The 26,077-nt window shown below is 40.9% G+C and overlaps 1 protein-coding gene, 1 long non-coding RNA gene and 1 pseudogene across 7 annotated transcripts in view; 2 read left to right on the top strand and 1 right to left on the bottom strand.

Annotated features, from left to right (window-relative positions):
• The first annotated feature begins 9,564 nt into the window (after nt 1–9,564).
• Nucleotides 9,565–26,003, top strand: LOC148778740 (uncharacterized). Its single transcript, XR_016037479.1, has 3 exons — nt 9,565–9,773; nt 17,332–17,447; nt 25,884–26,003. It is a non-coding gene; the product is annotated as an uncharacterized LOC148778740 (long non-coding RNA).
• Nucleotides 14,191–26,077, bottom strand: part of LNP1 (leukemia NUP98 fusion partner 1) — a 43,898-nt gene continuing 32,011 nt past the window's right edge. For 2 of the 6 annotated variants that reach the window (XM_088836498.1, XM_055412411.2), the window contains 2 exons: nt 22,181–22,411; nt 14,197–17,673 (listed from right to left, as the gene is read on the bottom strand). In XM_088836498.1, the coding sequence (XP_088692624.1) occupies nt 17,524–17,673; nt 22,181–22,411 (381 nt within the window). In that variant the 3' untranslated portion in view covers nt 14,197–17,523. Of the gene's footprint in view, nt 17,674–22,180; nt 22,412–22,495; nt 22,550–26,077 lie in introns of all 6 variants that reach the window. The other 4 variants (XM_055412245.2, XM_055412325.2, XM_088836516.1 and 1 more) reach the window with 3 other exon arrangements.
• Nucleotides 16,561–16,676, top strand: LOC148778741 (U6 spliceosomal RNA; annotated as a pseudogene).

Below are 26,077 nucleotides of genomic sequence, written 5' to 3'. Positions count from 1 at the left end.
CGTGTCTGACTCTGCGACCCCATGAATCACAGCACGCCAGGCCTCCCTGTCCATCACCAATTCCCGGAGCTCACTCAAACTCATGTCCATCGAGTCGGTGATGCCATCCAGCCATCTCATTCTCTGTCGTCCCCATCTCCTCCTGCCCCCAATCCCTCCCAGCATCAGAGTCTTTTCCAGTGAGTCAACTCATCACATGAGGTGGCCAAAGTAATGGAGTTTCAGCTTTAGCATCAGACCTCCCAATGAACACCCAGGACTGATCTCCTTTAGAATGGACTGGTTGGATCTCCTTGCAGTCCAAGGGACTCTCAAGAGTCTTCTCCAGCACCACAGTTCAAAAGCATCAATTCTTCGGCGATCAGCTTTCTTCACAGTTCAACTCTCACATCCATACATGACCACGGGAAAAACCATAGCCTTGACTAGACGGACCTTGGTTGGCAAAGTAATGTCTCTGCTTTTTAATATGCTATCTAGGTTGGTCATAACTTTCCTTCCAAGGAGTAAGCGTCTTTTAATTTCATGGCTGCAATCACTTAGTCATGTCCAATTCATTGCGACCACATGGACTGTAGCCAACCAGGCTCCTCCATCTGTGGGGACTCTCCAGGCAAGAATACTGAAGTGGGTTGCTATGCCCTTCTCCAGGGATCTTCCCAACCCAGGTATCGAACTCAGGTCTCCCATAAGGCAGGTGGATTCTTTACCATCTAAGCCACTAGGGAAGCCCTAAGAAATTGGAGGAGGATGCAATCTAAATTTAGAGAGTTTACTCTCAAAAATAGTATGGCAAAAGCCAAGTTTTCAAAATGCAAATGAGCAAAACACACAAACATAGAACACCCCAAGAAGATCAAATAAAACATACATCTCAAAGATATAGAGAAATGCAAGTTTCTTCCTAGAACTTCTTTGTCTGAAGTCTGAAAAGCTATTTTTACTAAGCTAGCTCATAACCTTAATGTAACTTAACTACATAGCAATGAAAGAGCCCCTCAATTTTTAGGGCGAGATTTCCTTTAATTTCCAATACTTATAGGTTTTGTACATATATTAACAGGCTTGGGTGTTGGCAATCTGTTGTTCCTTTTTCTTTTATTTTGAAACCTTTATTTCCCATTTTGAAGTCAATATTTCAAGATAAAATTTCTAGTGACAATCATGTGATGGGCCAGTATGTGCTGCTTCGGAGCTTAACTTGTCTGGTTTTGCTCCAGAGTTGTTTTAGCCCCCTATTCCAGTTAAGCTATTTCAAATCTTGAAAGATGATACTGTGAAAGTGCTGCACTCAATATGCCAGCAAATTTGGAAAACTCAACAGTGGCCACAGGACTGGAAAAGGTCAGTCTTCATTCCAATCCCAAAGAAAGGCAATGCCAAAGAATGCTCAAACTACCGCACAATTGCACTCATCTCACACGCTAGTAAAGTCATGCTCTAAATTCTCCAAGCCTGGCTTCAGCAATATGTGAACCGTGAACTCCCAGATGTTCAAGCAGGTTTTAGAAAAGGCAGAAGAACCAGAGATCAAATTGCCAACATTCACTGGATCATGGAGAAAGCAAGAGAGTTCCAGAAAAACATCTATTTCTGCTTCATTGACTATGCCAAAGCCTTTGACTGTGTGGGTCACAATAAACTGTGGAACATTCTGAAAGAGATGGGAATCCCAGACCACCTGACCCGCCTCTTGAGAAACCTGTATGCAGGTCAGGAAGCAACAGTCAGAACTGTACATGGAACAACAGCCTGCTTCCAAATAGGAAAAGAAGTACGTCAAGGTTGTATATTGTCACCTTGCTTATTTAACTTATATGCAGAGTACATCATGAGGAATGCTGGGCTGGAAGAAGCACAAGCTGGAATCAAGATTTCTGGGAGAAATATCAATAACCTCAGATATGCAGATGACACTACCCTTATGGCAGAAAGTGAAGAGGAACTCAAAAGCCTCTTGATGAAAGTGAAAGAGGAGAGTGAAAAGGTTGGCTTGAAGCTCAACATTCAGAAAACAAAGATCATGGCATCTGGTCCCATCACTTCATGGGAAATAGATGGAAAAACAGTGGAAACAGTGTCAGACTTTATTTTTTTGGGCTCCAAAATCACTGCAGATGCTGATTGCAGCCATGAAATTAAAAGACGCTTACTCCTTGGAAGGAAAGTTATGACCAACCTTGATAGTATATTAAAAAGCAGAGACATTACTTTGCCAACAAAGGTCCGTCTAGTCAAGGCTATGGTTTTTCCCGTGGTCATGTATGGATGTGAGAGTTGGTCTGTGAAGAAGGCTGATCACCGAAGAATTGATGCTTTTGAACTGTGGTGTTGGAGAAGACTCTTGAGAGTCCCTTGGACCGCAAGGAGATCCAGCCAGTTCATTCTAAAGGACATCTATCCTGGGTGTTCATTGGAAGGACTGATGCTAAAGCTGAAACTGCAATACTTTGGCCACCTCATGCGACGAGTTGACTCTGATTCTGGTGCTGGGAAAGGTTGGGGGTGGGAGGAAAAGGGGATGACAGAGAATGAGATGGCTGGATGGCATCACCGACTCGATGGACATGAGTTTGAGTGAAATCCGGCAGTTGGTGATGGACAGGGAGGCCTGGCGTGCTGTGATTCATGGGGTCACGGAGAGTCGGACACGACTGAGCGACTAAACTGAACTGAACTGAACATGTCTCAGGTCTCCCAGTGAGTATAAGACTTCCCCAGGTGCTCAGATCATGGAATGGCCCAATATTGTGCATGTCCACGGTTGAGCACCTTGTTAATTACCTGAATGGATTTCCCTGTAGGGACAGCCTCACAGCATGAGGTCTTGCCTCTACCTTAAAGTTCCTTAAAGTTTCTCAGTTGTCTGAGGAAGCTGTTGCTGGCAAAGAAGGTAGAGTCCCTTCTTCAGAGCTCAAAACCACTCATATGATTTCTGGTTTATTTTGACAAACTCTACTAAGGCAACTAATTCAAGGAAACACCACAGCTGTTTCCTCCCTAACAATTTGGTCCCGCCTTGGTCAGTGTTTAACTAAGTAAAGTCTTCCCAGTCGCTAAATTGAGGATAACAACCACTCAGTATCCAAACTGAGGCTTCCCAGTGCCTTGCACACTGAGGATCACCTACTCAAGCAAAATCATCCCAGTGCTTTTTTACACAGAGGATACCCACTCAGTACCTAAACTGAGCAAAATCTTCCTAGTCCTACAACTGAGGGTAACCCTACACTATATACTCAGTGTATAAAGTGAACAACCAAGGTACCTCTTCTTGACACTAAGTTTCAAGGATAACCTCTTTTCCCACCAAATAAATCTTAGGATCATCAACCAAAACAGGAGACCTGAGATTCAGGAGAGACTCTTTCAAATCCATCTGGACTCCCTGAACAGGGATGAGCACAGAGGGCCTCTGCTGGTACCAAGGCTCCAGATTTTCAGGCAGCTCAGGTAGGGAGGAGAAATCTACTCTGGTCCCCTCATGGTCACCATAACTGTCGACTTGAAAAACAGTCACAACCTAAAAGTTGAGAGTTGTTTTATTTGGTGGGAATTTTTAGGACTTCAAACCTGGGAGAGGGCATCTCAAGTGACCCTGAAATAACTGTTCTGAGGAGGCAGGGGAGGAGTCAGGCTATATAAAAGCTTGCAACAAAGAGCAGGTAAAAGTATGTGAATTAAAATCAGATATCTCAAGTTAAGGAATTTAGCACTTTTCTATATATGAGAAGATGCAAGAGTCTGGGCTCACTGAAATCATTCCTTTCATCTGCTTCTCAGCTATGTAGGCCAGTATCCTGTGTTTTTCACTTTCTGAGTTCCTCAGGACCCTCCACAGGGAGTGGCTGCAGCCTGATGGCTGCTGATCACAGGGATTCTTCTTCCTGAGTATCCTGGAGGGCTGGAATCACTGATGACTGAGACATCTTTGTCTATTGACATGGCAGGAAATATTCCAATTCTCAATAGAGATGACCACAAAACTAAACGAAGTTAAACTAAAATGTTAGCAAAGAAAAGGAAATGAGGTCTATACATTTTGTGGCAGCAAGCAGTATTTTTCTCTCCCTAATGAAGAGAAGGCTCATGAGAACAGCAAAAAGAGACAGGATAGAGATCACAGTGGGAAAAATAGGACATCTAGCACACATCCAAAACTTACTCAACTTGGTCTTACTCAGCATTATTTGTCCCACTTTGCCAGTTTTAAAGCAGACAGCAGCTAGGTTTTTTGTTGTTTGGATCCCGAGAAAGTTAAACTGTGTGTTGGATAGGGTCTGGCCCCATCTCTCATTAGAGGGGAAAAGTTTTAAACTTGGATTTCTCATTGCTTCTCTGGGAGAATGAAAGTAATAAGTTACAGTACACATGCTTCTCTCTTGTGGAGCCCAGGCTCCAGGGTGCATGTATTCAGCAGTTGTGGTACATGGGCTTCTCTGACCCTCAGCATGTGGAATCTTCCCAGATCAGGGATCAAAGCCATGTCCGCTGCTTTGTCAGGTGGATTCTTAACCACTGGACCACCAGGGAATTCCTGCACTTTCATATTCTTAAAGTTTATCATTGCTTTTAGGAAGCCCAGCACCAAGGCAGTATCTCCTACCATCAACCCCAGCCTACAGTGGATGGCCACCACTTCTCAAAGACCTCCCCGCTTACTAGAGCATTTCTTATTATCTTAATGAATAGAGTATCCTCTGGCTCCTGTTGGATAACATGATAATGGATGTGTTCTCTGGTCTTATTTAATAAATCCACTTTAATATTCTCAAGTTTTGGAACCCTCTGTTGCCTTCTGCAGTGCTCTGCCAATAGCACTGCCAAATAGGCAGTTCTATTTTGTTATCTTTATCATGCCCAGGCTTCAAAGAGCCATGCCAGTGGCTTCTAAGACAGGCTCCAGGTATCCTTACCAGGTCATTAAATTCTGAGTCACATAAGTTCCCATGTCAATAAACTTTCCCAATCTGATACCTATGAACTCCAAAGCTCACACATTCTCCTGGTTCCTGTCGGTTAATGTTAGCTGGGTCCCCAAATTGTGGGGGGAGGCAAGGTATTTCATCTTGGTGACAGAAGTGTATTTCTCTCCTAGGCTGTTGGTGTATAGCCAGTGAGGTATAGTGGTGCAAATCCTGAGAAGGCTGAACATCATTCTGTGAAGCAGCCACCTCGGGGAGTCTTTCAAGGTTTCAGGCAAAGAGAGGCAATTTTACTCTAACAAAGAAAAGGCAAAAGCTTCTGCCAAGCCTAAAGGTTTAGGGAAAGAAATCGGGGAAGTCCAAATTCTGGGACCTATCCACTCAAATACCTCCACTGCAGGTCTGAGTCCCACTTCTTGGTCAAAGCTCTGACTTCAGCATAAAAGACACATTAAGGCTATTTTGCAGCTCTGCAGTTTTCAGTCAAATTTGGAGTTTGATTTTTATCACCATCTTCTGATCCTTGCAAGTGATGGAGGTCTCTATAAACACTACTGTTGAGGCCCTCCAGTTCTCATAGCTTGGACTGAATTTCTAGTTGTCTGAACTAAACCTGTCATTCTCTCCAAGGTTTTTGAGGCAATTAACATACACCATCTCTTCTCCTAAAACTGTTCAAGTTCTGGCCCTATTGCATATTCCGTTTCCTCTTCCACTTATACCTTATCCTGTTGCATGAAAGAGGAGACTGTAAGTATTGTGATGTGAGAGCATGCCAGAGATCCTGCCCCTTTTCCACAGCAATGGAATCCCTGCTGACATCTCACCGGTAAGTGATCAGATTCTAGAGTTTCATCCCAACTATTGGCTTTTCACTAATGTTTCCAGGAACAAGTCTTACTTTATATCCTTCTCCACATAGTCAAAGGATTTAGTATAGTTAATGAAACAGAAGTAGATGCTTTTCTGGAACCCCCTTGCTTTCTCCATGATCCAATGAATGTTGGCAATTTGATCTTTAGTTCCTCTGCCTTTTCTAAACACAGCTTGTACATCTGAAAGTTCTTAGTTCACATACTGCTGAAGCCTAGCTTGAAGGATTTTGAGCATTACTTTGCTAGCATGTGAAATAAGCACAATCGTATGGTAGTTGGAACATCCTTTGGAATTGCCTTTCTTTGGGATTGGAATGAAAACTGACCTTTTCCAGGCCTGTGGCCACGGCTGAGTTTTCCAAATTTGTTGACATATTGAGTGCAGAACTTTAAGAGCATCATCTTTTAGGATTTGAAATAACTCAGCTGGAATTTTGTCACTTCCACTAGCTTTGTTCGAAGTAATGCATCCTAAGGCCCACTTGCCTTCACGCTCCAAGATGTCTGGTTCTAGGTGAGTGACCACAGGATCATGGTTATACAGATTATTACGACCTTTCTTTCACATCTATAGTTCTGTGTATTCTTGCCACCTCTTCTTAATCTTTTCTGCTTCTGCTGGGTCCTTACTGTTTCTGTCCTTTATCATGCACATCCTTGCATGAACTATTCCCTTAATAGCTCCAATATTCTTGAAGAAATCTCTAGTCTTTCCCATTCTATTGTTTTCCTCTATTTTGCATTGTTCATTTAAGAAGGCCTTCTTATTGCTCCTGGCTGTTCTCTGGACATGTGCATTTCGTTGGGTATATCTCTCTCTTTCTCCCTTGCCTTTTACTTCTCTTCTTTTCTCAGTTGTTTGTAAGCCCTCCTCAGACAACCATTTTGTGTTCTTGCATTTCCTTTTCTTTGGGATGTTTTTGGTCACTGCCTCCTGTACAACGTTACGAACCTCCATCTATAGTTCTTCTGGCACTCCGTCTACCAGATCTAACCCCCTGAGTCTATTCATCACCTTCACTGTATAATCATAAGGGATTTGATTTAGTCACACCTGAATGGCCTAGTGGATTTCCCTACTTTCTTCAATTTAAGTCTGAATTTTGCAATAAGGAGTTCATGAGCTGAGCCACAGTCAGCTCCAGGTCTTGATTTTTGCTGACTGTATAGTGCTTCTCCATCTTTGACTTAAAAGAACATAATCAATCTGATTTCACTATTGACTGACTGGTGATGTCCACACGTAGAGTTGTCTCATGATGTTGGAAGAGTGTGTTTTCTATGATCAATGTGTTCTCTTGGCAAAACTCTGTTAACCTTTGCCCTGCATCATTTTATACTCCAAGGCCAAACTTGCCTGTTATTCCAGCTATCTTTTGACTTTGTACTTTTGCATTCCAATCCCCTATGATGAAAAGGACATCTTTTTTAGTGTTAGTTCTAGAAGGTGTTGTAGGTCTTCATAAAACTGATCAACTTTAGTTTCTTTCTCATCAGTGGTTGGGGCAGAGACTTGGATTACTGTGATGTTGAATGGTTTGCCTTGAAAATGAACTGAGATCACTCTGTCGTTTTTTGAGGTTGCACCCAAGTACTGCATTTTGGACTCTTGTTGACTATGAGAGCTACTCCATTTCTTCTAAGGGATTCTTGTCCACAGTAGTAGATATAATGGTCATCTGAATTAAATTTGCCCATTCCCATCCATTTTATTTCATTGATTCCTAAGATATTGATGTTCACTCTTGCCATCTCCTGCTTGAGCACATCCAATTTACCTTCATTCATGACCTAACATTCCAGGTTCCTATATGATATTATTCTTTACAGTATCGGACTTTACTTTCACTACCAGTCACACCCACAGCTGCACATCATTTCCACTTTGGCCCAGCTGCTTCATTCTTTCTGGAGCTATTAATAATTGCCCTCCACTTTTCCCCAGTAGCATACTGGACACTTTCTGACCTGGGGGCTCATCTTCCAGTGTCACATCTTTTTGCCTTTTCATACTGTTCATGGGATTCTCACAGCAAGAATACTGGAGTGGTTTGCCATTCCCTCCTCCAGTGGACCACGTTTTGTCAGAATTCTTCACTATTACCTGTCTGTATTAGGTGGTCCTGCCTGGCATGGTTCATAGCTTCACTGAGTTACAGAAGTCCCTTCCCCACAAAAGGCTGTGATCCATGAAAGGATCCAATACATATGTGCATATGCAATGGAATATTACTCAGCCACAAAAATTAAATACTGCCATTTGTAGCAATGTGGATGGATTCAGAGAATATTATGTTTCGTGAAATGTCAGAGAAAGATAAATAATATGTGATATCACTTATATGTGGAACTAAAAATAATACAACTAAATAAATATACAAAAATTAGGGGTATAGGATTAACAGATACAAACTATTATACATCAAACGGGCTTCCCAGTTGGCACTAGTGGTAAAGAACCCACCTGCCAATGCAGGAGACATAAGAGGCCCAGATTCATTTCCTGAGTCAGGAAGATCCCCCAAAGAAGGGCACAACAACCCACTCCAATATTCTTGCCTGGAGAATCCCATGGACAGAAAAGCCTGGTGGGCTACAGTCCATGGGGTCACAAAGAGTCAGACATGACTGAAGTGACATAGCACTCATGCATACAACAAATAGAAAAGCAACAAGGATTTACAGTATAGCACCAGGAACTATATTCAACATCTTGTAATAGGGACAAGAATCTGAATAAAATACTGGTCACTATGCTGCATACCTGAAACACAATACCATGTATCAACTACACATAAAAGAAAAGAAGTTAGAAAGATTAAAAAAAAAAAGGAAGGGAAGAAGTGGGGAAGAAGGAAGGGAGGGAGGGCCCCAGAGACATGGAGGGAGCCTGGGAGGCACCTGGCAGATCCATTGCAGAGGGAGTTATGCCTCAAGTAGGAATTTGGATGAGACAGTCTTGAGTCAGATGACCCCTCCCTGCCCCAGTTTTATTCAGATATAAATGACATATATCACTGTTTCAGTTTCAGGTATATAGCATAAAGCTTGACTTACATATATTGTGAAATGATTACCACAATAAGTTTAGTTAACATGCATCCCCTCATATAGATACAATAAAAAGAAATGGGGAAAAAAGGGCAAAAAACATTTCTCTTTGTGATAAAAGCTCTTAGGATTTATTCTTAATAGATATCATATATAACACACTTGTCTTTATAAAAAGCCACTTGTTTATAAGAATATAATGAACAATCTTTGCACACACAATTGCTAGTTACAAGTGACAGTTTTATTAATATTTCAGAGATAAGAGAGTCCTGGGGAAGTACTTCACTGGCTCCTTGCTCAGGTTAAAATGGTTCATGACAAGTACATTACTAGTATCCCTTATGAATGTCTAACCAGAGCCCATTGCTAATGGAAAATCTAAACAAAGAGACATAGTAATTATTATGAAGATTTAATTTGTTTGCATTTATCTCTCCACCAAAACACCTGAAGATGATTTACACAATAGCAATGAAATCACCTATAGCAATTGCAATGAAATCACTCTTGAGAGTCCCGTGGAGAACAGGGAGATCAAACTGGTCAATCCTAAAGGAAATCAACCCTCAATATTCATTGGTAGGACTGATGTTGAAGCTGAAGCTCCAATACTTTGGCCACTTGATGAGAAGAACTGACTTATTAGAAAAGATCCTGATGCTGGGAAAGATTGAGGGCGGGAGGAGAAGGGGACAACAGAGAATGAGATGGCTGGATGGCATCACCAACTCAATGGACATGAGTTTGAGTGAACTCCGGGAGATGGTGATGGACAGAGAAGCCTGGTGTGTTGCAGTCCCTGGGTCACAAAGAGTCAGACACAACTGAGCAACTGAACTGAACTGGATGATATCGTCTGCTGTGAAGAAAGATGTTAGGACACAGAACACTGAGGAGGGAGGAGAAGAAAGGGAAGGAGGTAAGAAGAGTGTGAAATAATATCTTTGTCATCAAAGTTTGAAACCCAGCTCCATGGGTGTTTGATGCCATGCTGAAAAGTTTTAATTCTGTAAGTAATGAGCTTGCTAAGGGCTTCAAGATAGATAGTGACACAATCTTTTTTTTTTTTTAATTAGTTATCTCTGAGGAAGTGATGTGTAGACTTTCATTTACTGTTTATCTTCCCCACTGCAATGTGAGCTCCTGAAAGAGGTTTTTATCTGCTTTGCTCACTCTTATGTACCTAACACAGAGCAGGAAGTAAAACAACAACAACAACAAAAAAAAACTTTTCATTGAATGAACAAGCAAATCCTGGCAATTAGTAAAAAGGGAGAGACTTAGAGATCATGAGCCAAGACGAGGTACGGCTCTGCTCTGTGGTGTAAATCCCTCAAGAGTTGCTGGGCACATGTGCATGCACAAGCTGGGGAGAAGAGGCTGGCTAAAATTAAGGAGCTTCACAGCTCACTGTTGATTTTTGCTTGTTTGCTTGTTTTTTTAATCTAGATAAAATTGACCTATAATACTCATTTCAGATGCACAATCATTGTTTATCTGTATATATTGCAAAATGATCACTACAATGTCTAATTAGCATCCACTACCACACATAGCTGATCGCCGAAGAATTTATGCTTTTGAACTATGGTGCTGGAGAAGACCCTTGAGAGTACCTTGGACTGCAAGGAGATCCAACCAGTCCATTCTCAAGGAGATCAGTCCTGGGTGTTCACTGGAAGGACTGATGCTAAAGCTGAAACTCCAATACTTTGACCACCTCATGCGACGAGTTGACTCACTGGAAAAGACTCTGATGCTGGGAGGGATTGGGGGCAGGAGGAGAAGGGGATGACAGAGAATGAGATGGCTGGATGGCATCACCGACTCGATGGACATGAGTTTGAGTGAACTCCGGGAGTTGGTGATGGACAGGGAGGCCTGGCATGCTGTGATTCATGGGGTCGCAGAGAGTCAGACACGACTGAGAGACTGAACTGAACTGAACTGAACCACACAGTTACAATTTTTTTCTTGTGATGACACTTTTTAAGATCCACTGTCTTAGCAACTTTCATTTATACAGTATAGAACTGTTAGCTGTCACCACCACGCTGTCCATTACATCCCCAGGGCTTATTTTATACCTGGAAGTTCATACCTTTTGACTCTCTTCACCCATTTCACCCACTTCCTACTCACACTACTCTCCAGCTCAGGCAACAACCAATCCGTTTTGTTTGTTTTTGACTTTGGGGGAAGGGGTTGAGGTACAATTGACATGTAACATTATATTGGTTTTAGGTGCACAGCATAAAGATTTGATATTTTTATTTATTGTGAAAAGATCACTATGATGTCATTAACATCCATCACCACTGCTGCTGCTGCTGCTGCTAAGTCACTTCAATTGTGTCCAACTCTGTGCGACCCCATAGACGTTAGCCCACCAGGCTCCCCTGTCCCTGGGATTTTCCAGGCAAGAACACAGGAGTGTGTTGCCATTTCCTTCTCTAATGCATGAAAGTGAAAAGTGAAAGTGAAGTCGCTCAGTCATGTCCAACTCTTAGCGACCCCATGGACTACAGCCCACCGGGCTCCTCTGCCCATGGGATTCTCCAGGCAAGAGTACTGGAGTGGGTTGCCACTGCCTTCTCCGTCCATCACCACACATACTTACAAAATTTGTTTTTCTTGTGGTAAGAACTTTGTTGTTTAAGCAACTTTCAAATATGTTTTACAATATTGTTGACTATAGGCACCATGCTGTACATTACACCCCGTGACTAATTTTTTTATAGCTGGAACTTTGTACCTTTTGACTATCTTCACCCATTTTGTACACCTGGCCTGACCCCATTCTCCCCACACACCCCCATCCCAGCTTGTTTTTTAAGATTCCATATGTAAGTGAGATCATACAGTATTTGTCATTCTCTATTTGACTCATTTCACTTAGCTTAATGTCCTCAAAGTCCATCCAAGTTGTCGTGAATGGCAACTTGGTATATATATATATACCACATCTTCTTTATCTATTCATCCATCAATAGAGACTTAGGTTGTTTCCATGTCTTAGCTGTTGTTAGTAATACAGCAATGAACATGGGAGTGCATATGTGTTTTTGAGCTACTGTTTTGTTTCCTTCATATCAATACCCAGAAGTGGAATTGATGGATTATATGGTAGCTTTATTTTTAATTTTTCAAGGAAACTCCATACCCTTGTCCACAGTGGCTGCACCATTCACCACTGTTTTTCCCTCACATCTCCACACATGCAGATGGGGCAGAACTGTGCTCAGTCAATTCTATAACTGGCTCCAAAGTTAGCAGGATTTCAGTCAAAACAGAGTTATATAATCCCAGGTTACAATAGAATATTAAAAACTTCAAAGAAAATTAGTATTTATAATCCCTACCTTTGCTAGTTTAAAATCTCCCATTGTGTAAATGTAAATCATCTGCACAAGTTATTTTATGCTTTCTTCCTCTTTTTGTGCCCCATGGAGAAAACGAGTTCATTATTCCCCCTCATGTGTACCTTTAAATACATTAATAAGTCATAAAAATTACCCAATGTTTAGTTAGATTAATCCAACCTCCAAAAGTTTTGATAAGAAATGCTGTAGTTCTCCTTTCTGTCTGAAAGCTATGGGAGTGATTTTGTCACTGCCCAGCAGAGAGGTTTCTCTGTGTCAGGCATTACCGTCCAAAGGTAAGCTCAATTCTGCCCCCTAGAGCAGAGTAACTGTGCCTTCACAGTAATGCTCAACCGTGTTCATTTCATTTCCGACACTGGTGTTTTCTGGAGAAATAGCCACTTTCTATTTTATATGCTTCTGCATTATTTGAAAGTGTGACAGGTGCTGTTTTTATAAGTAAAAGAGTTTCCATGGAGAGGGCAATAATATATACAAATGCAACTTTTCATTTCAAGAGAATAATATATGACAGTTTCTTGCCTAAAATAGGCAAAATTAATTCAAGTTATAGAATTCTGTTCAGAGTCACATTCTCAGACTATATATATATATGTTGCCTCAGTATTATGAAATAGGCACCTATGGGGTTCTGGGAATGCAAAGATGATTAAGATATGGTTCCTGTGAACTCAGAGTTCACGGTCTAGATGAAAAGACAGATGTGTAAGTAAATCATTACATGCTAAAACCCACATGAGTTATACTACAGCACAGAAGAGAATATAATCGGACAGAGGCATTTTCATTTGGAGAGAGAAGGATGGAAGGAAGGGAGGGAGGGAGGAAAGAAGGGAGAGAGAGGGAGGGAGGAAACAAGGAATCAAGTATAATAAACTTTACAATGTGATAACTACTATTAGGCCAGTTAACCCAAAAAGTAACACCGTGGATTAATCAAATTCTGATTCTTTTTAAACTCCCTAGAATTTAAAAAATAAAATTCAAGTAATACAAAAAGAGGCTTGAGAATTAGTCAGGGTAAAGATCAGTACTGCCCCAAAGAAATGAGACAGAGAGGTAAATTTAAATTTTCTAATAGCCACATTAAAATAGGGGAGGGACTTCTTTGGTGGCCCAGTGGTTAAAACTCTCTGCTCTCAATGCAGGGGGCCCAGGTTTGATCCCTGGTCAGGGAAGGCATCATTTTGTTGGAATCAAAGCAAGATATATTATTATCTTTGTTGCAATCAAGGGGCCTGAAGTGATGTGGTGGCAGTGGGAATGGAATTTAGTAGGTCCCAGTGATATTTAGAGGCAAAATAGGCAGAAGTTGATGATTACTGGAATGGAGAACCAAAGAAGAGTACAAGATGGTTTCGAACTGAACCACGTTCTTAGTTGACAACTGGTAAATGATAATAACCATTTACTGAGATAGGGAACATAAGAGGAGGGAGACAGGGGGCAAGAAATAATAATTTACTTTTTAAAAGTGAGTTTGAAAAAAATAAAAAGTGAGTTTGAGGGAATTTCCTGGCAGTCCAGTGGTTAGAACTCCATGATTTCACTGCTGAGAGCCCAAGTTCAATCCTGGGTCTGGGAACTAAAATCCCACCAGCCTTGCAGCATGACCATAACATTAATTTAAAAATGATTTTGCAATGCCTATGAAAACTGCAATTACGTATATGTCTAAGGTCCAGTTGTGTGTGTGGGTATGGTGCTCAAGAGAAAGGTCTGCATCAGAGGAAGAGATTTAGGGACCATTTGGGGCTTCCCTGGTGGCTCAGATGGTAAAGAATTTCCCTCAAGGCAGGAGACCTGGGTTCAATCCCTGGGTCGGTAAGATCCCCTGGAGAAGGGAATGGCAACCCACCAGTATTCTTGCATGGAGAATTCCATGGACACCTGGCGGGCTGCAGACCATGGGGTCAATTGAACATGACTGAGTGAATAACACACCACATAGGTAGCTGGCCCCGCGGGAATTTTGAGATTGCCCAAAGGGAATAAGGGGAGTCAGACATATGCCCAGAACACATGCCTAGACAAAGCCTAGAGGAAAGCCAATATTTAAGGGTTAAGGATTCCTCAACAGAGACTAACCAAGAATGATCAGTGAAGTCCAAGGAACCAGAGAAGAATATAGATCATAACAACCAGAGAGGACTTCAGAAGGGAGAGAGTGGTCAGCAATGTCAGCAGCTGCCAGATAGTCAAGCTAAGGAAGTAGAGCAATGTTTTCATACAATTGACAGTAAAGGGGACAAGAGTGATTTTGAAGAGAACAGCTTCCAAAGAAGGTAAGGATAAAAGTCACATTGCCACAGACTGAAAATTCAGGGGGGAATGTAACAGATTCTCTTCAGGAAGTTTTCTGTGAAAGGAAAGATAGCTAAGGTGGTAACTCAGGGAAAACAAAGTGTTAGTCCCTCAGCCATGTCTGACTTTCTGCAACCCCATGGACTGCAGCCCACCAGGCTCCTCTGTCCATGGAATTCTCCACGCAAGAATATTGGAGTGGGTAGCCAATCCCTTCTCCAGGGGATCTTCTGACCCAGGGATCAAACCTGGGTCACCTTCATTGAAGGCAGATTCTTTACCATCTGAGCCACCAGGGAAGGCCAGGGTGGTAACTATTGGCTATTAAAAGTGGTACCTACTGATATGTTATGAGGGAAACTTTCTAAGATAGAACAGACTTGAGCACATTCTAAGCATGTTCCCTTTGTAATAACCATTAAAATTATGCACTCAACTATTTTATTGACTTTAAAAGATGTTATGACATTGTTAACTGAAATGAGTTCATGTTTGGAAATAAGGTGTGTGTGTGTGTGTGTGTGTGTCTGTGCACATAGATAATATTCTGAAAAGACAGAAAATAAAGAATATCTCTGAGTAAGTATAATAAGAATTTTTAATTTTTATTCTTTTTCTTTTATATTTTTATTATGACAAGTATTGTTTTATTTTAAAACAAATTTTAAAGAAGCAATAAATAGGCAAAGTCATGTTCAGAGAGTTCCCCCCTCTTCCATGTACAATGGTCCTGAAAGTGTGCTGAAAATGGACTTTCCTCCAATTTGATAAAATATAGAATAAAATTCCTAATTCTGATTTTTCCAGGGACCATCATCCTTGAAGGGGAAGAACCTTCACACGTATCCTGGCTGGAGTGGAAGGTGGCTACTCACTCTCTCAGTCAGCCAGCCAACGTGCCCCGAGAACTCCATGTATTTCTCCTTCCCATGGGTGGGCCACTTCTCCCCAGACCTTTATATTGGGGCCACAGCAATACATAGACCCACTTCTGAAATTTGGTTAGCAAGACTGAAAAGTACCCAAAGCAAAGGTGGGGAAACCAGTATTTTCCCTACAACTACAGCAGAACACAAACCTTGAAAGCAGGTCAGGTCCCATTCTCCACCTTGGTAGCAAACACACCAGGTAACAGATTGAAGTCATCTTTTACTTGTGTGAAAAAGCATCATTGAGAGGCTACATGAAAGTATCAACCCAAAATGGTGAAGGTACAAGTTGTATGAATTGAAAGAATGCAAGTTAATGGTCATCAATATTTTACATTTATTTCACTGTTTTCCTCTTCTCTTTTTCTTTCTTTTTACTAACTAAGACAAAGTTAGTTTGTTCTTACATAAGCAATCAGTTGTGGTATAGTTCTGGGAGATCTTTACAAAATAGAGATTCTTGCTGCCCTTGGGCATTTAAAGATCCAAGACAGAGATAAAGAATAAATAGGGGGGCAGAAATAGAGACCCAGATGTAGAGAACAGACTTGTGGACACAGCAGTGGAAGCAAAGGGTAGGATGAGTTTGAGAGGGTGGCACTGAAACATATACATTACCATATGCAAAATAGATAGCCAGTGGGAAGTTGCTGTATGACACAGGGAGCACAAATCCAGTGTTCTGTGACAACCCAGAGGGGTGGGATGGGGAGGGGAGGGAGGTTCAAGAGGAGGGGACATATGTGTGTGTGTGTGTGTGTGTGTGTGTGTGTGTATATATATATATATATAATATACACTCATGGCTGATTCACACTATTATACGGCAGAAACCAACGCAACACTGTTAAGCAATTATCCTCCAATTAAAATTTTTTAAAAAAAGAAAAAATAGGGAGATTTCAAATATTTCTTCTTCTAGGGAAAAAAAAATAGAATATGGGCTCAATGTGCTTAATTAATCTGACTGTGGTGATGGTTTCACAAAGAATGTCATATACATACACGTTGATCATCATGCTGAACAATTTAAATATATACAAATTTATTCATCAGTTATACTTCAATAAAGCTGGGAAAAGAATAAAAAGTGCCTGCTTCAACAGCACACACAGTAAAATTGGAACTTCTCTGGATACATAGAAGATTAGCACAGCTCGTGTGTAAGGGTGACGTGCAGATCTGTGTGAAGCATTCCACATGCTTCAAGTAAGTCATGCGATGTAATTTACAGCAAGGTGACAATAGTCAATAGTACTGTATTGTATATTTGAAAGTTGCTCAGAGAGTAAGTCTTAAAAGTTCTCATCATCAAAACCATAACCCACTTCCAAGTCCTGCTTTTCTCATTCACATCTGTCCGTTTACAAGCAAATCACACACAGACTAAGTCAGGACCCACTGCCAAAAGGAAAACGATGTCCTGTCTCAGGTTAGGAACATGAGTCAGAATGAGCTGAGCTCTGGCCCTAACTCTGATTACCACCTCAGCAGTGAGAGACGCAACTTTCCTAACTTCCAGTTTCCTCTGCCAGCAAGTGAAAAGACTACACCCCACCTCGGGAGTGGTGAGGACTATTTCAGGTCATGCATTCAAACTCTCCGCATAGTACCTGGCACCTTTAATTACCAGTTCTCATTAAATGATGGCCATTAGACATACTTATATAATAACGTCTAGTAAGGAGTTCGAGTCACTTAAATAAAAGTCAATGACTTTTATTTAAGATTATTTGTGAGGCTGATGTGGAAGAAGGGTTGGTGAAGATGTGTAGGTGGCTCTTTAAATATCTCTCTTTACATTTTCAAGAATAACTTTATTCTATTAAAATACCTTTTATTCTTTTTATTCCCCTAAAAGGGCAACAGAACAGATCATACTCTGAAAAGCAGGTGGGGTATGATGCAAGCTGTCTTGGGGAGCAGCTGAATCAACCACCCACCTGAGTCACTCAGCATCTGCAGACCCTCTTACAGGTACCGTTCCTGGGTCTGGTAAATTGGAGTTCAAAAAACACAGCAGCGTCGGTAGTCGCGGTGTGGAAGCAAAGGGTTATTTGAGCACTTTTTCAGACAGGGTGGGCAGGTAAGCTTCTCCATGCTCTTCCTTCCTAGAGCTCCTTTGTTCCTCCACTTTCTTGCAAGAGCTCACTTCCAGAAACCGGCGTTCTCTCTCATTTCTCTCCTTTCTGCTCTCAGGTCCCTGATGAAGAAGGGTTGGAAAAGGGTAGATAGCTGACAACATTCAACATTTTTCCTAATTATCAGAAATGTAGGAAACTCTAATCATTTAGGAGGCTTTCACATCTCAGTTTTTAGTAATAAATTAGCACAATCCTAAGGGTGCTGCTAAAGCTTTAGTTATAAATAAAGGAAGAGGGGCCTGGGCAGCAGCAGATGGTCTGTGGAGGAAACAGCCTGCACATGACTCTGCCTCTAAGGTACAAAGGGATGTGATTTCACAGTAAAATTAATATTCTTCTGGTACTTTTTGAAAAACAATGTGGCAAGCGAATCATACATTGAATGATTCTAACCTCCTTATGGTCACTAAGGCTTTGCACTAAGTTTTCAGTTAAGGACTAGGTAAAGAATGAAGTGTCAAGGATGACATTCAACCACACTAACATTCCCCAGCAAGTTGCCCAGGGGTCCACATTCAATGATCAAATGAACACATACTGTTGTTCTAGGATGGGGCGATATGACACCAACTAGACTAGAGACCCTACTTCTTAGATTCTACACCTAGGCGGAGGGAGACAATCAACCAATAAGCCTGAAAAGAAATAAAAATATAACAGGTAGTTATAAATGTAATGATAACTATAAATAGGCTCATGTGATAGGGAACTGTGTGGAGACTGGGGGCAAGGGGAGAGGTGTGCTTCTTTGGTTTCCATGGTCAGAGGGTTACTTTCAAAGGAATTACTTACAAAAGACTAATATTGATAAATGTGGTGATGGTATCTATTCACACTTCAGTTTTTTAAATAAACAAAATCATTATTCCCCCATCGTCGACTTGAATTGGAAATGCTGCAGAACTCCTGAGTGCCTATGAGGTGAACATATGCAGTAGCACTCAGATAAGCAAGGTCATGACTAGCCCAGCAGGGTGAGTTATGGGGATGTCTGGTTACTGAGGGGGTGTTATCCGCTGTACAGCGTTAAATTGTTTTCATACTGGGATTATTTCATTTCTATCTATAATGGTCCATTAGTCAAAATCAGAAAGCAAAACAAACGACGCTGAGATACAAGTTAAGAGGGGCTTAAAAACTGTACTAGCTCTGTAAATGTGCCTCCAGACTATTTTCATTAGTTCCAGCACTTGTATTAAATCCATCAATCTGCTCATAATTCATATTTAGCAGCCAGGAAATATCTTTAATCCTTATAAAACCAGTATAAAACAGAGAAAATATAGTGATGATTATTTGCAGTTTGGCTTTTCCTTTGCTGAGAATAAAGACTATGCGAAAACTGCTCATAATAATGACCTGAAATATTTTTTTCTTATCACTTAGAAACAAAGTGAAAAAAATCATTTTAAAAAGCCAGTTGAGTTTTTCAATGTCAAAAAGAAAAACTTTAATGTTGTTGATCATGAACAGATCAAAAAAGCAGTTTTCTGGCTCTTCTTGATGCTAAAAGATGTAAAATTTAAATCTACATAGTAGTATACATTTGGCCCCCAAATAAAGGGCAATATACATCATTTTTAAATTTGCTTACTAACGCATATATATGGAATTTAGAAAGATACAAATGATAACCCTGTATACAAGACATCAAAAGAGACACAGATGTATAGAACAGTCTTTGGGACTCTGTGGGAGAGGGTGAGGGTGGGATGATTTGGGAGAATGGCATTGAAACATGTATGTTGTCATATGTGAAACGAATCACCAGTTCAGGGTCGATGCATGTTACAGGATGCTCGGGGCTGGTGTGTGGGGATGACCCAGAGGGAGGATAAGGGGAGGAGGGAGGTGGGAGGGGGGTTCAGGAAGGGGAACTCATGTATACCCAGGGCAGATTCATGTCAGTGTATGGTAAAACCAACCAATATAATATTGTAAAATAACTAGCCTCCAATTAAAAAAAAAAGAAAATAAATAAATTTGCTGACAAATCACACTTTTTAATGCATCGATTGTTAAATAGAAAAATGTTTTAAAGTATGCATTTTCCAAATTGTTTTACTTGGAATGAAGAAAAATTTTATAATATAAAGTAATATAAAATTTAAAATATTTAATTTTAAATTATTTATCATATATATTGATCACATAATATGAAAAGAGTTTTTATGATTTTGTAAATTCCTAACAGGTTTCTAGGTTATTACACAGTTGTCCCTCAGTATCCTCAAGGTACTGGTTCCAAAACCACCCATGGGTACCAAAATGCATGGATGCCCAAGTTCACAAGTGCTGAACCCAAGGACATGAAGGACAACTCCATATAACTATGAACAGAGTTCTTGAGTCAAAAAAGTTGAAAAGGATGCCTTGGTTATCTTGGCACTCAAAAGGAAGAACTTGAGAAATGAATGAAACAAACATTATTATATTTTAAGGATAAGGTAATGACATCTCTTTAAGTAAGAAAATTGATTTCACATTTACACACTTATGTAAACATGTGATATGAATTTTTTATGTGGCCATCAGAATCAACGAAGAATTGTTCTGATTAAAATTTTTTTCAAAACATATTTATATCCTTTCTTATTATAGAAAGAATTTAAAGCAAGTCAGTTCCCTGATTAATATAATTAATGACTTTAACAAGCAGTTTTGAAACAGATGTGAAAAAATATTTCAAAAGTTCATAATGTGAATCTAATCATGAGGAAATATCAGATGATTTCAAACTGAGCTTCATTCTAAAACATAACCGGCCAGTCTTATGAAAGATATGAGGCATTGCTGTAGAAATAAAATAGCTTAAAGGGACACGAAAATCAGTTGCAACACATGATCTGGAATCTTGATATAAAAAATATTATTGGGACAACTGGCAAAATATGAATAAGGCCAACAGATAAGATATTGTGTTGGTGTTCATTTCCTGCGTTTAATTACCATACTGTATTTATATCCTTATACTCTTATTTGGGGATGGGAAGGAAAGAGAGAGTAAATGCAAACACAATAATATGTTCACACTTAGAGGGAATCTAGGTGAAAGGTGTAGTCTTGGCACTATTCTTGCAACCTTGTTCTAAGTCTGAAAGCATATCCAAAAAACACCTGAAAAAAACAGTATTAAAAAAAAAGACAAAATAGAAACCCTTAATAAGGTTTAGACACAGTAAGTGACAGCTGTTCACTATTCTTCCTTCCTTATTCCTTTTATGATCCTGTAGAGACAGCACTTACTGAAGGGGAGTCATAGATACGCAAGGTCACCATGACAAAAGTGAAGTGCCACTGTGAGGCAAAGATGCACAGTGACAATCCCAGAAGCCATCAGAGCTAGGCAGAAAGCACCGTGCTTGGGGGACCATGAGGCAGGAAGCCCCTGAGGGTCTTCCCCAGCCAGTCACAGAGCACAGCCCAAGATCTGGGTGGATCTAGCCTGACTTATTCCCTCCATCTACTGCATGGCAGAAATATATCATTATTCTTCTTTTGCAAAATAAAACCAAAATCAAAGACCCACCAAAAAAGAAGCATGTTGCTCAAGGCTGCTCAGCATACACATTGCAGAGTTGAAAACCTAACCTCCAATTAATTGGTCTCCAGGGACGAGGGAGCCTGGTGGGCTGCCGTCTATGGGGTCGCACAGAGTCGGACACAACTGAAGTGACTTAGCAGCAGCAGCAGCAGCAGCAGTTTAGTCCTTTACGTATCAGTTTTGGCATCATCAGTGGTGTGTCTATTCTTCCCCCATTTCCTGCCTGTTTCCCTTATGCCTCACTTGGATTCCCATGAGGCCACTGTGACCACTCCTGCTCCTGCTCTCCATGGTGTCCAGAGAGTTCCTTCTGTGTGCTTTTTAAAGATACTGGGGGCACAACACCACCACAAACTATTTCCTACCAGATTACAGAGGAGAGGACAAGAGCAATGGGGACAGTTTTTTCTTCATCAGATAGTGAGAGGAGAACAAATCACAATTATTTGTAATAAGGGTGATAGAAAGAGTCTCAAAGAACTAGAGGACATTGGTAACAAAACATCCCAATCAGCACTTCTCCAGGAATTCTTCCGACACCCGATGTCTTTAAATAATAATTTAAAACCTTTATGTACATCTGGGTTATCTAAAATGGGTGTCATTTTCCAAAGATCTCAACGCTGCTGCTGCTGCTAAGTCGCTTCAGTCGTGTCTGACTCTGTGCGACCCCATAGATGGCAACCTACCAGGCTCTGCCAACCCTGGGATTCTCCAGGCAAGAACACTGGAGTGGGTTGCCATTTCCTTCTCCAATGCACGAAAGTGAAAAGTGAAAGTGAAGTCGCTCAGTCGTGTCTGACTCTTCGTGACCCCATGGACTGCAGCCTAGCAGGCTCCTCTGTCCATGGGAGTTTCCAGGCAAGAGTACTGGAGTGGGTTGCCATTGCCTTCTCCGAAAGATCTCAATGCCAAACTGTAAATAAGAAGTTAGATTTGTTCTCCTCAAACTGGGAGAGTACGAACCCTTTGAGTTTCCTTTTTCTAAGACAGGTTAAATATTCAATAACTTTGTTACATACCAAAGAGACGGAACGTTTGGTTCTAAAGCACAGTTGCTGTTCAAAGGAGTCTGAAAATGACTGAAGTTTGGAATGGGATCTTCCTTTTGATTCCAATGGCTCCTTGAATGACCCATCCCCTGAGCACTTTCTGTGATCCCGCACATGAGTGTGGCATCGAAATCCCTGGTCCTCATAAGAATACCTTCTAGGATGGCTGGCAGACGACATCATTCTGGGAAGCACAGGAAACTGGGAATACAGAATAAAAAATGTTACAATATAAAGAGACTGTACAATATTAGCATGGAGACAGAATGTCCATAAATTACTAACCAAACAAATCTCATGTTGAACTGAAATTTTATCTTCTTGATCAGTAGGACCTTTCTACAGCAGTGAGGCAGTGGAGTCAATTGGTCAAAACATTAAATATCCCAAGATTAGCTCTGTTGCTCCTGTATCATTAGGGTGGTATAATCAGATGTCCCAACTCTTAAATTGACATGTAAAAAAAAAAAAATTCAAAATAATCAAATGAAAATCAAATGAAAATTTTAAAGAAGCCATAAACATTAAAAAAAAATACAGAGATGAATAGTTACGTGATTTCTGTATAGAGAAGGAATTTCTAAGACGAAAGAACAATAGAAGAAATCAAAAGGAAAAAAATTAATTTAATTACATAAATAAAGCTAATATACATGAAAATAACATAAAATTATGCAGTGGACAAAAAAACAAAATATTTGCTACAAGTTACTAATATTTTCACATATACATACAAACATAGAGGTCAGGTAACACAATAACAGCAATAGAAAATGATCAACAACAATTGGAAAATGATCAAAAGACAGAGTTCAGAGAAGCCAAACTTTTGAAAGAATTGTGACATTTGCTCTCTCAGTTTCTCTTCCTCTCCAAACCACTCCAATCCAGCTTTTGCAACCACATGTTAGTTAGGATATTGGTCTCCACGTTGCCAAATGCTGCGCATGTTTTAGCCTTTTGTCCTTTATGTAGATTTCAACCCAGGTGCCTAGGGAGCCATTCTGGAAACAGTCTTTCTCTTGCCTTCTGCCATGGCACCGTCTTGGTTTCCCCTTCACCTTTCTGCCACTGTGTTTTAGATGTTTGCTCACTTCTCCCTTCTATCTGCTCACAACTGTTGGAGTCCCCCAGTGCTCTAAACTAGTCCTCCTTCCGTTCCTTTGCTTTCCTACTTAACACTGTCTCTCTAAATGTCTCACCCCTAGACTTCAATTTCTATCTATAACCTAGTTTCCTCATTTATACTGACTTCTCCTCTGAGCTTCTGCCCACTCAAAACTTCTCTTCTTGGTTTCCCATAGGCACACAACCTGATCTGTCCAAATTCGAACTTACTGCCTCTCTTCCCCAAACCTGCTTCTCAAGTACCCCTCAATTTAGAAAAGGCACCACCATTCACCAGGTTACTTGGGCCACCTTCCACATCCAATTGCCAAGTCAGTAGAATCCACCTCTCAAGTGTCTCTGAAAACCATTCACTTTTTTCCGGTGCCACTGTTACTACCCTAATCCAAGTCATCATTACCTTTCGCCCAGATTACAGTAGCAGCCTCCTTCCTAGCTGCAGCTATCCTGGGTTCACTCTTACTCACTTTATTTCACTTTCCCCACAGCAGCCAGCATAGTTAAAACAACTGCAACAAATATACCCCATCACGTTTCATCTTGCACCACCCTCACCTCTTCAGGGACACAGCCTCACTGGTCACTTCTCCAGCTCACTCGCTCCTAGCCAGCACAGGCATTTTCACAAGAGGTCCTCTCTGGCTGTGACCCCACCCCTTCACTTCATCACCAGCTAATCGCACTTCACTCACAGTGGAAACCACACCCCACAGAAAGCCTTGCCTACCCCCTTGATTGGTCCAGGCCCCGCACTGTTAGACACTCTTCCTGAGATCTCATACTTCTTTATGACACTTTTCACAATTGTCGTCGATCTTTTGGTTAATTTCATTACACGTCTCTCTTCTCCAGTAGATCGTGTGCTCCACCATGTCAAGGACTACGTTTCATTCTCTCCTAGAAACTCAGTACACAGCACTTTGCTGCCTCCACAGCATGAGTTTATTAAATATACATTCAATGAATAAAAGTATAAAGAATGAAAGAAAAAGAAATACCAAGAAGTGAAAACTATTTAGGCTTATTAGCAGTCAAAATTGTGTTAAAATGAAAATATATACAATTTTGCCTTTCAGGTTAGCAAAAAAAAGTTGTTTTTTTTTTTAATAATATTAACACTAGCAAGAGTGCAAGGGGGTAGGCACTGTCATTCCTTGCTGGTAGCAGGACTATAAATGGATACAGCTTTCTCGGAAAGCTGTTGACAATATGAATCAAAAGGATTAAAATAAGGTCCTCACTGCACATGGGCTGAATTGTGTCATCCCTCCCCCCCAACCTGCCCCACCAAATTCACATATTGTCACCCCATGTGAATAGCTCACATTGTGACTGTATTTGGGGGTAGGACCTTTAAAAATTAACTTAACATGAGGCCTCAGGGTGGTCCTAATCCACTCTAACTAGTGTTCTTATAAGAGGAAGAAATTGAGAAACACCAGGGACATACTCATATGGAGGAGAGACCATGTGAAAACACAGGGAGTAGACGGCCGTCTACAAGTCAAGGAGAGAGGCCTCAGAAGAAACCAAACCTGCTGCCACCTTCATCTTGGACTTCCAGCCTCCAGAGCTGTGAGGAAACGAATATCTGTTGTTCAAGCCACCTAGTCTGTGGTATTTTGTTATGGCAGCCTGAGAAAACTAATACATATATCTAGAAATTTACTCTCAAACAATAATCAGAAACATGGTTAAAGATTTATAAAACTACTAAGATACATGAGGTACGTCTGTACATATTGGTCCATTCACTGTAGGTCAGACATGATACTTGGTGAAAGATAAATTGAGGAGCAAAACAGAGTGTCCCCCTCTCAGATCATATGTCTACATGGGAGACAAATACTAAATAAATGGGGCACATGCCTGCACCCTTGGTCAAATGCTGTAAAGGGAATGTTCAGGGTGAAATGAGAGGGTACAGTAGAGTAACACCACGTATATTTGGGTGGGTGTTGGGGTAGCTGAATCAGGAGAGACTTCTGGAAGGTATGGCAATTAAATGACAACCTGAAAGATAAGCAGGGTTCATTAGGAAGCAGAGAATGCTTAAGGAGGAGACCATGTGTGCATAAGCCCTGCCACAGAAAGAGCCTGCTGGCATGGAAGGAAGAGAAGCCTGGTGGGGAGCCCCTGAGGAGACTGGGGAGTCTGGGATGTGAAGGCAATGAGGGGCTGGAAATCAGGGGACACCGTAAGATGGGTAATCCTGAAACATACCCAAGTGTGATAAAAGGCTTTGTCTGTGATCTGGGGTCATTTTCTTGCTTTTCCTTTTTAGTATTGTACATGTTTTCTATACTGATCACTTATTACATTGTCAGTAGAAAAAGAATAATAATACGCTAAAAAATTGAGATTGGGACACAGAACAAACACTTCATGATTCCACTTATATAACATATCAGAAATGGTCAAGCTCCTAGAAGCAAGGAATAGAATGGTGGGTGCCAAGGGCTGGGGAGGGGTATACTGGGGCAGTTGCTAATTAACAGGTATAACATTTCAGTGCACTGGTTAAGACTACACGCTTCCCCTGCAGGGGGCGTAGGACCACCCTTTGTCAGAGGACTAAGCTGATCGCCGAAGAACTGATGCTTTTGAACTGTGGTGCTGGAGAAGACTCTTAAGTGTCCCTTGGACTGCAAGGAGATCCAACCAGTCCATTCTAAAGGAGATCAGTCCTGGGTGTTCACTGGAAGGACTGATGCTAAAACTGAAACTCCAATACTTTGG

This window comes from Moschus berezovskii, chromosome 1, assembly GCF_049115385.1.
Source record: "Moschus berezovskii isolate FMDL1 chromosome 1, NW_MosBer_1.0, whole genome shotgun sequence".
NCBI classification, from domain to species: Eukaryota; Metazoa; Chordata; class Mammalia; order Artiodactyla; family Moschidae; genus Moschus; species Moschus berezovskii.
This window is presented reverse-complemented; position numbering and strand designations above follow the sequence as displayed.